This window comes from Triticum aestivum, chromosome 1B (assembly GCF_018294505.1).
Source record: "Triticum aestivum cultivar Chinese Spring chromosome 1B, IWGSC CS RefSeq v2.1, whole genome shotgun sequence".
Classification (NCBI taxonomy): domain Eukaryota; kingdom Viridiplantae; phylum Streptophyta; class Magnoliopsida; order Poales; family Poaceae; genus Triticum; species Triticum aestivum.
In genome coordinates, this window is record NC_057795.1 from 139,030,789 (window position 1) to 139,040,840 (window position 10,052).

General features: G+C 47.0%; 2 protein-coding genes across 2 annotated transcripts; both read left to right on the plus strand.

Moving 5' to 3' along the window:
- Positions 1–3,305: 3,305 nt before the first annotated feature.
- On the plus strand, positions 3,306–7,455 carry LOC123112165 (asparagine--tRNA ligase, cytoplasmic 1). Its single transcript, XM_044533100.1, has 6 exons — positions 3,306–3,945; positions 4,897–5,490; positions 5,608–5,855; positions 5,941–6,070; positions 6,287–6,345; positions 7,060–7,455. Exons 1-6 carry the CDS (start codon positions 3,460–3,462, stop codon positions 7,241–7,243), a joined length of 1,701 nt encoding a protein of 566 aa, XP_044389035.1. The 5' UTR covers positions 3,306–3,459; the 3' UTR covers positions 7,244–7,455.
- Positions 7,456–7,580: 125 nt separating this feature from the next.
- On the plus strand, positions 7,581–8,852 carry LOC123112175 (glutathione S-transferase 4). Its single transcript, XM_044533110.1, has 2 exons — positions 7,581–8,107; positions 8,201–8,852. The coding sequence occupies exons 1-2, from the start codon at positions 7,906–7,908 to the stop codon at positions 8,665–8,667; spliced, it is 669 nt and encodes a 222-aa protein (XP_044389045.1). The 5' UTR covers positions 7,581–7,905; the 3' UTR covers positions 8,668–8,852.
- The last annotated feature ends 1,200 nt before the right edge of the window (positions 8,853–10,052 follow it).

The following is a 10,052-nucleotide window of genomic DNA, read 5'->3' on the forward strand; positions in this document are numbered from 1 at the left end:
TTGGAACATTCAAACATACTAATACATCTTAACTATATGTTGGCGCTGCAAGATACTTGAGAGCATGTCATCTCACTACAAAGATGCGTATTTGTCTAATATACTCCCTATTATGTCTCACGATATTGTTTCCATATGATCAACTTGGATAAAAGGCACAATACAACAACAACAACAAAGCCTTTAGTCCCAAACAAGTTGGGGTAGGCTAGAGGTGAAACCCATAAGATCTCGCAACCAACTCATGGCTCTGGCACATGGATAGCAAGCTTCCACGCACCCCAGTCCATAGCTAGCTCTTTGTCGATACTCCAATCCTTCAGGTCTCTCTTAACGGACTCCTCCCGTGTCAAAATCGGTCGACCCCGCCCTCTCTTGACATTTTCCGCACGCTTTAGCCGTCCGCTATGCATTGGAGCTTCTGGAGGCTTGCGCTGAATATGCCCAAACCATCTCAAACGATGTTGGACAAGCTTCTCCTCAATTGGTGCTACCCCAACTCTATCTCGTATATCATCATTCCGGACTCGATCCTTCCTCGTGTGGCCACACATCCATCTCAACATACGCATCTCCGCCACACCTAACTGTTGAACATGTCGCCTTTTAGTCGACCAACACTCCGCGCCATACAACATTGCGGGTCGAACGCCGTCCTGTAGAACTTGCCTTTTAGCTTTTGTGGCACTCTCTTGTCACAGAGAATGCCAGAAGCTTGGCGCCACTTCATCCATCCGGCTTTGATTCGATGGTTCACATCTTCATCAATACCCCCATCCTCCTGCAACATTGACCCCAAATACCGAAAGGTGTCCTTCCGAGGTACCACCTGGCCATCAAGGCTAACCTCCTCCTCCTCACAGCTAGTAGTACTGAAACCGCACATCATGTACTCGGTTTTAGTTCTACTAAGCCTAAACCCTTTCGATTCCAAGGTTTGTCTCCATAACTCTAACTTCCTATTTACCCCCGTCCGACTATTGTCAACTAGCACCACATCATCCGCAAAGAGCATACACCATGGGATATCTCCTTGTATACCCCTTGTGACCTCATCCATCACCAATGCAAAAAGATAAGGGCTCAAAGCTGACCCCTGATGCAGTCCTATCTTAATCGGGAAGTCATCGGTGTCGACATCACTTGTTCGAACACTTGTCACAACATTATTGTACATGTCCTTGATGAGGGTAATGTACTTTGCTGGGACTTTGTGTTTCTCCAAGGCCCACCACATGACATTCCGCGGTATCTTATCATAGGCCTTCTCCAAGTCAATGAACACCATATGCAAGTCCTTCTTATGCTCCCTATATCTCTCCATAAGTTGTCGTACCAAGAAAATGGCTTCCATGGTCGACCTCCCAGGCATGAAACCAAACTGATTTTTGGTCACGCTTGTCATTCTTCTTAAGCGGTGCTCAATGACTCTCTCCCATAGCTTCATTGTATGGCTCATCAGCTTAATTCCATGGTAATTAGTACAACTCTGAACATCCCCCTTGTTCTTGAAGATTGATACTAATATACTTCGTCTCTATTCTTCTGGCATCTTGTTTGCCCGAAAAATGAGGTTGAAAAGCTTGGTTAGCCATACTATCGCTATGTCCCCGAGACCTTTCCACACCTCAATGGGGATACAATCAGGGCCCATCGCCTTACCTCCTTTCATCCTTTTTAAAGCCTCCTTCACCTCAGACTCCTGGATGCGCCGCACAAAACGCATGCTGGTCTCATCAAAGGAGTCATTCAGTTCAATGGTAGAACTCTCATTCTCCCCATTGAACAGCTAAACTAATAATTAGAATTCATAAATCTTGGTCTGAATTCATAATTCAAGAATTAAGAGAAACGCATGCCGGAGCAGGAATTACCGCAGGTAGTTTTCCTAAATCTATGTATACTTAGCAGCCATGTAGTAAAATACTAAAAATGTTGACCGGTCCCTCCACAATTTGTAATCCGAATGGACATCTAAGAGGACCCATCCTAGCCACCATGGCACTGGTTTGTTTGGTAGCATTTGACAGACAAAAGAAATACCCGTGTAGACCAACACATGTCTCACTACCGAACACAAAGGGAACTACCAAACAAAATTAAGCAAGGCAACAAAAGCCTCTCCTCCAAAGAGAACAGCAGCCTGGTCTCTCAGGATAAATAGGAGAAACAAAAAGAAGATAGACCACCAACCAAGACACATGAAATCACCTAGGCTTTAATAAAAAACCTACACCTGCCATGGAAAAAATCATGCACACGGATATTGTTCATGAATCGAATGGACAGAAAGAATAGAGGGTTAAAGAAAGGAAGGTTAAAGAAAGGAGGGCTAAACTTGCAGATTCATGGACGTAGCTATGGCAAGAAGGCCACCACGAGCACAAACTGGATGCTGGCATGTACGAGAATTCGAGGAACGGAAGACAACAACAATCCTGCAAAAAAATCCGACGCACAATCAATGAAAAACGAAAAGCCAGAACTGAATGAGACCACCAGCACCTCTAGGCAGGGGAACGGATCACCTGGCCATCGGCGAAGTGGCTGCGCTGGGGAGCACCGGCGCCATGTCGCCCTGGGCCTCCTCGCGCTCATGGGAAGACGCGGAGGTGGAGGAAGCGGGAGGAGAGGCGCAGGATCTCGGGCTCGATGCGCGTGATCTCGACGTCGGGGTCGTCCTCCTCGCGCTCTAGGGACGGGCGGTGGTTCTCCTTCTCACCCTCCTACGCATGGGCTTGCGGTGCGGTGGCCGGCTGCGGGGACAGCGACAGGGCAGGGAGGGGCGGGCGGCTCTAAAGTTTGGAAGGAGGGAGAGAGGCGAGGGGTCATCCTTCTCGCGCCCCGGGGACGGGCGGTGGTTCTCCTTCTCAACCCTGCGCACGGGCGCGCGGTGCGGCGGCGGCCGACGGCGGGCAGGGAGGCGCGAGCGGCCCTAGGGTTTGGAGGGAGGGAGAGGCGCGGGGCACGAGGAAGAGGAGAGGGCGCGCCTCAAGTGGGGGAGGAGCGACGACCCCGTGGTCACCCTGTCGATTTGGATATTTTTTCCAGCCATGTGAAATGACGAAAATGCCCCCGACGGGGCAAGGAAATTACCCGCGGTGGCACGAAACGGGAGTAACTATTCATTCCAGCAGTAATTTTTTTTATCCGACGGACGAGGTCATTCCAGGGGTCGATCCGACGCCCCAGATCCAATCAAGCCACCCAATCCAACGGCCAGGAAGCCCAAATCGCTGAGGAGCCGGGAGGATCCTCCTGATTCTTATTTCTCGATTCTTATTTCTCGATGCTGATCCGACGGCTGTGGAGCCCCTCGTCCTCCTCTTCCCTCATCGCAGCCTATCGACCGGGCCACCAGCCCACCAAGTAGCAGTCCAGACGCGCGCACCACCCAAAAACCCTAATCCCCTCGCAGCCGCCACAGCCCCCGGAGCCCGCCCGCCCGAACCCGCCGCCATGGCCGACGACGCGGCATCGGCCCCGCCGACGGCGCAGCTGGCCGCCGCCTCCATCTCCTCCCCGCCCTCCTCGGACCTCGAGCCGCCGACCTCCCGCACCCGCATCCGCGCCATCCTGGACGCCGGCGACGCCATGGCCGGGGAGCGCGTGGTCGTCGGAGGCTGGGTCAAGACCGGCCGCCAGCAGGGCAAGGGCGAGTTCGCCTTCCTCGAGGTCAACGATGGGTCCTGCCAGGGGAACCTCCAGGTCATGGTCGAAAAGGACGTGCACCCGCTCGCGCAGCTCACCCACACGGGCACCTCCGTGCTCGTCGAGGGCGTGCTCAAGAAGCCCCCCGCGGAAGCCAAGCAGCGCATCGAGTTGAAGGTGGAGCGGGTCATCGAGCTCGGGGAGGTGGACGCCGCCGCCTACCCGCTGCCCAAGACCAAGATCACGCTCGAGACGCTCAGGGACTTCGTCCACCTGCGTGCACGCACCAACACGGTATAATTCATAGTTTTTGTTCTTATTCTTATTATGCATTGAATTGGATTTTGGACGTTGTCGTGAGAATCTTGAGTGATTCATATGAAACCAGAACTTTCCGTGTACAGCTGTATCCGCTGATGTAGTGTTTGCTCATTTCTACTCACCTTTGCTGATTATTGAGACAGTCCAAATACAGAAATTAAGTGTTTTGGCCTTTGTTATAGCTCGATGAAGTTGATTCTTAGAATCCGCAGTTTCCTGATAGTAATGCCAGTATCCATTTATTCCTGTGAGGCTTACCCCTGGAATTACCAAATGATAGGCTGTCTTTTTGTATCTTCTTTTATATTTGTTATGCTGTTTATCTTGCTTCATTTGTGCCACCTAATCAAAATGAGTAGTTTCAGTCTTACCTCTATGCTTTCATTTTGCAATTCCCCAGTGAGAATTTTAGTTATAGTTAAAGCTATGGAGTTTGCAGCATACTAGGGTGTCATAGGCTTGGTTGCTTGATGTATTATGAACTTAAAGGCTGTAGGTTCATGATGCAGTTTTCTGTTATGTTTTTAAATTTTTTTACTGTGCTAATGGGAAGCATTAGTTAATTCAGGCCGCTAATGGATGGATGCTGGATTTTCTTGGCTGTGACATGTTACTATAGATAGAGGCAGTTATGGCTTGATTTACTATTTCTGAAGTATCCACCACATATGCAATCGGACTATTTCAGCGTGGGGGTTCTATACTTGGTTTTGCTCTTACATCGTGAAATATAGTTGATGAAATGCTGGTTAGCATTTTGATGAATTTGCTTGTTTGGATATTGGTGTACAGTATACCAAGGCTAGATTCCGCAGTAATGGGAAAGAAATATGTTACCTTCTTGCAATTCATTATTTCACGCTGATTCCCCTCTGCTTTGGTTCGTAAGAATTAGCTTAACACTTGCTCTCTAATCTTCTGCAGATAGGCGCAGTTGCTCGGATAAGGCACCAGCTTGCCTATGCGACACACAGTTTTTTCGATGAAAATGGATTTTTGTATATTCACACCCCCATAATAACCACCAGCGACTGTGAGGGTGCAGGTGAGATGTTCCAAGTCACTGCCTTATTCAGCCAGGCTGAAAAGGTGGAGAAGGAGCTTAAGGAGAACCCTGCACCATCAGAAGCTGACGTTGAGGCTGCTAAGCTTGTTGTTAAAGAGAAAGGAGATGCAGTTGCACAACTGAAAGCAGCAAAAGCTAGCAAGCAAGAGATAACTGCTGCTGTTTCCGTGCTTACAAAAGCTAAAGAGAATGTGTTAAGGGTGGAAGAGCGGTCTAAGTTGAAACCTGGACTTCCACTCAAGGATGATGGGAAAATTGCATTTGAGAATGACTTCTTCAAGCGTCAAGCTTTTCTGACTGTTTCAGGCCAACTTCAGGTTGAAACTTATGCTTGTGCTCTCAGTAATGTGTATACCTTTGGACCGACATTCCGGGCAGAGAACTCACATACATCAAGACATTTGGCAGAGTTTTGGATGGTTGAACCAGAAATTGCATTTGCAAACTTGCAGGTGAGCCCATCTTAACTACATTCAGATTATTTCTGGCCTGACTTATCTATCTAGATTATTACGTGAAATTATTTTGGTGAACGGTATTAATTTTGGCCTTAATGAACCGTGCTACAGGATGATATGAACTGTGCTGAAAGGTATGTACAGTACCTGTGCAAATGGTTACTCAAGCATTGCCGAGAAGACATGGAATTCATGGTTAAACATGTGGACAAGACTGCAATTGAGCGTCTGGAGCTTGTTTCCTCTACTCCGTTTGAACACATTTCATATACAAAGGCTGTGGAGATCTTAGAAGGTGTAGATAAGAAGTTTGAGAACAAGGTTGAATGGGGAATTGATTTAGCGTCTGAGCATGAGAGGTATGGAGATTGGAATTTCTACTGCTATTTTGGTATCAGTTATTTACCCTTGTTTAGATTTGTAATTCTTTCTTTTGGCATGAAGGTATTTGACTGAGGTGATATTTAAGAAGCCAGTTATTGTGTATAACTACCCAAAAGGAATAAAGGCATTTTACATGAGGCTCAATGATGACCAGAAGACAGTAGCTGCAATGGATGTTCTTGTTCCCAAGGTACATAATCTGTTAAATTATGATATCAAATGATTTTTATACTTTTGCAAAAGCAATAGTCTTGCAATGATGATTATTCCACAGTTCAATTTCTGTATCTGCTTTTATATTCTTTGTTAAGCATGACAGTGGGAATTGTGCCCGGTAGGTTCAGTACTGATTCATGCCTTAAATCTATAGTTGCGATCACTTACTTTTTGAGTACCATTTTCCTAGGTTGGTGAATTAATCGGTGGAAGCCAAAGGGAGGAGCGTCTTGATATTCTTAAGCAAAGGTAGCATCACCTAAATTTGACTGCAGACTATTTTGTGTCTCAGTGACTTTTACATGTTATTTTATTCTTGTTGCTACTTGAATGATTCAAAGTCGAGTGAAGATCTGCTTTTTTTCTTATACAAGTAGATTTTTTTTTGTAGTGATCACCCTGTTGTTAGAGAGTTGTGTACTTTCTACCTGAGTTGTTTGTTTTTGCTTATGGCATATACTCCCTCCGTCCCAAAATTCTTGTCTTAGATTTATCTAGATACGGATGTATGTAACACTAAAATATGAATAGATACATCCGTATGTAAACAAATCTAAGACAAGAATTTTGGGACGAAGGGAGTATTATCTTAGTTTTGTTTAACACCTAGTGTCTGATACTGTTGAACACTGTTGTGGATTGACGCACTCAACATGATGATGATAGTAGTTGCATCATCCCAACATGCACTATGGTTTTGGTTCTCTAATAAAACACTAGCAATCTGAGACTATTTTACATTATTTTATGATATGGGCATCCTTTTATTTTGGTAATCTTCCGGTTAGCCTTTTTTTTCTGGGTACAAATCGATGTCAATGAATACATTTTGTACTGTAAAAAACTTGCATTCTCATGTTCTTGACAGATTTTGTAATTGTAAGAGCTCTACATAAAGAATACAAACTTATGGATTGTTTCTTTATGACATGTGAGCTTACTGCGTAACATCTTGTTCCATAGGATACTGGACGCCGATCTTCCTCTGGAGCCGTACGAGTGGTACCTGGACCTCCGACGCTTTGGCTCAGTGAAGCACAGCGGGTTCGGCCTGGGGTTCGAGCGGATGATCCTTTTCGCCACGGGCCTGGAGAACATCAGAGATGTCATTCCATTCCCAAGATACCCTGGGAGGGCCGATCTTTGAAGGGCTGCAGATTTCTGCCTTGAAATATAAGAACGTCAATTCTACACTTTCGTTAGCGATTTTGGAGAAGTGTTGGCCGTCCGGTTAGATTGATATATATACGCATGCTGATATCATTTGATATGTCTCGTGTCTCGGCTTGTTATGATTCTTAAAAAAAGTATCAGGCTTGTTTTAAGATTAGAATATTGAAGTATTATTGGTCATTAGCATCTTCTCTTTTGTAAATTTAATTTTGATACCCTGTTTGTATCTTATGCCGCAAACTTTCGAACTGTTTTGAAGATGCCTTAGTTTCATGGAGGATGTTAAATCGGTGTCACCTTCGCCCACAATAGCCCAAGGGTCGTGCCCCAGTTTCTTTCTTAAAGTCATTAAGAAAACATGTTCCAAATGTTTACTGGAAAAATGATGAAAAAGTTGCTCGGCGACGAACTGCCCATGCACATCTCACCCACCGGGCTTACAAAAACATCATAGTACGACGATGTGGATCTGGACTGCATCGTCGGTCAGCTCAGGACGCAAGCAGTGACGCGTCGGTCTGCCTATTTAACCAACTCCGCTATGTGTATCAGCGCAATCAAGCAAGCAGAGCGCACACACGCGTCCATCTCCAAGAAGCGAAAGCCAGTAGAACAGAGCAAACCAAGCAAGGTTGGATGGCGCCGGCGGTGAAGGTGTACGGGTGGGCGGTGTCGCCGTTCGTGGCGCGCCCGCTGCTGTGCCTGGAGGAGGCCGGCGTCGACTACGAGCTCGTCCCCATGAGCCGCGCGGCCGGCGACCACCGCCAGCCGGACTTCCTCGCCAGGAACCCCTTCGGCCAGGTCCCCGTCCTCGAGGACGGCGACCTCACCCTCTTCGGTACACCTACTTCCATCAACCTCTCTTCTCTTCTGCATGGAAAACTTGTATACGTACGAACGAGTTATTAACAATCTCAAATTCCACACGCAGAGTCGCGCGCGATCGCGAGGCACGTGCTCCGGAAGCACAAGCCGGAGCTGCTGGGCTGCGGCTCGCCGGAGGCGGAGGCGATGGTGGACGTGTGGCTGGAGGTGGAGGCCCACCAGTACAACCCCGCGGTCAGCGCCATCGTGGTGCAGTGCATCATCTTGCCGCTCCTGGGCGGCGCGCGGGACCAGGCGGTGGTGGACGAGAACGTGGCCAAGCTCAAGAAGGTGCTGGAGGTGTACGAGGCACGGCTGTCGGCGTCGAGGTACCTCGCCGGGGAAGACATCAGCCTCGCCGACCTCAGCCACTTCCCCTTCACGCGCTACTTCATGGAGACGGAGTACGCGCCGCTGGTGGCGGAGCTCCCCCACGTGAACGCGTGGTGGGAGGGGCTCAAGGTCAGGCCGGCCGCGAGGAAGGTGACGGAGCTCATGCCGCCGGATCTTGGGCTTGGAAAGAAAGCAGAGTAGTGATGACCGCCTGACAATTACGCCGGACTGCCGCCCACGTTCACCAAAATCGAGAACTGTCGAGTCTCCGGTTCTGCGTTATACCGCACCGCGGCACCGGCATGTATGTTCTGTGCCACTGGCTCATGTTTTGAGGTTTTAGTCTCACGCTTGAATAAAATGCAAGATACCCATCCGTTCCAAAATAATTAAAATTTTGAGTTTATTCCAAGTCAAGCTTCACTAAATTTGATCAATTTTTATATTGAAATATATCAACATCTACAACATCAAACTTGCTCATTATGATATATATTCATATTATATTGATAATGACACACACACACCTGACGCTCCTTACCCACTGTTTTCACGCGAACAATCTTTGTGCCATCGGATACTGCACAAGAATCACGACGCACTGCGTGTCACCGCATCATGATAGGTGCAAACTGTTGAACGAGTTTACGTCCGAGGGTGGCCTGATCTTCACGTGGTATGATTGAATCAGAAGGGATAACTAGCTGCAAGCACCTGGGATAACTAGCTTTATACCTGCCAAGGTTGGATGCAACCCGTACGTTGATGATGACTAACTGGAGCTATAAGAACTCCAACTTGTTGTCTGAAGAATCGTAGAATCACAAACCCGAACTAACCCACATAAAACATCTGAAACCGTAGAGCACGAATTAGGGGGAACTAGAGGCTCCTTCTGGTGAATCCGGATGAACTCACAAGAGCAAAGGTAGTAAGGATCTCTCGGATCTATAGCAGTCTTGCCGCATAAGCTTGTAGCTAAATGGTTTGACAAAAGATTTCTTAAAGGATGAAGGATATGGGGTTTTATAGCAAGGACAACCCCCTTAGCTAGGTGTGAAAATGTTTAAAAAATTACCAGCTTTGCATGGTTTCCTTGGGGGAATAAGCCGTCAACTTTGGAAGTTGTTGGAGAACTCCTCGAAAATTCGCGAAGCCTTGACAGTCTGGACACCTTCCACGAGAATGGCTAGAACGCTTGACTCAAACTCCAAATAATGTGAGCTTTCTTGCGTCGAAAAGTAAATTTGATGTAGTTTCTAGTGATATACCCCTATGGCAACACAAATACTTCATGGAATGCATAGGTTTAGCTTTCACCTTTGCAAACTTCTCCAAATGTTTATGAATGTCACATGATGTTTTGTTCGACTCAACAACTCCTTTCAACTAGTATTTCCATGCAGTATAAACTTGTAAGCAACCATGATCATGTTCATATCATCATCTCTCTCTTGGAGAAAATTCGTCCTCAACTTCCTTTGATCTACAAGATAATAGCGCTAGGACTAAACAAAATAACATGACAAAGGGAAAGGTGAATAATCATGTGCAACATTCAATTTTATTGGATCTTATATAGTCTC

What these genes read in the sequence shown, in the direction of transcription:
- LOC123112165 (XM_044533100.1), top strand. Translation starts at nt 3,460, where the DNA reads ATGGCCGACGACGCGGCATCGGCCCCGCCGACGGCGCAGCTGGCCGCC. An exon ending in TTGCATTTGCAAACTTGCAG is followed by an intron (nt 5,491 to 5,607) that starts GTGAGCCCATCT and finishes ACCGTGCTACAG; the next exon opens with GATGATATGAACTGTGCTGA. An exon ending in TGGATGTTCTTGTTCCCAAG is followed by an intron (nt 6,071 to 6,286) that starts GTACATAATCTG and finishes CCATTTTCCTAG; the next exon opens with GTTGGTGAATTAATCGGTGG.
- LOC123112175 (XM_044533110.1), top strand. Translation starts at nt 7,906, where the DNA reads ATGGCGCCGGCGGTGAAGGTGTACGGGTGGGCGGTGTCGCCGTTCGTG. An exon ending in CGGCGACCTCACCCTCTTCG is followed by an intron (nt 8,108 to 8,200) that starts GTACACCTACTT and finishes TTCCACACGCAG; the next exon opens with AGTCGCGCGCGATCGCGAGG.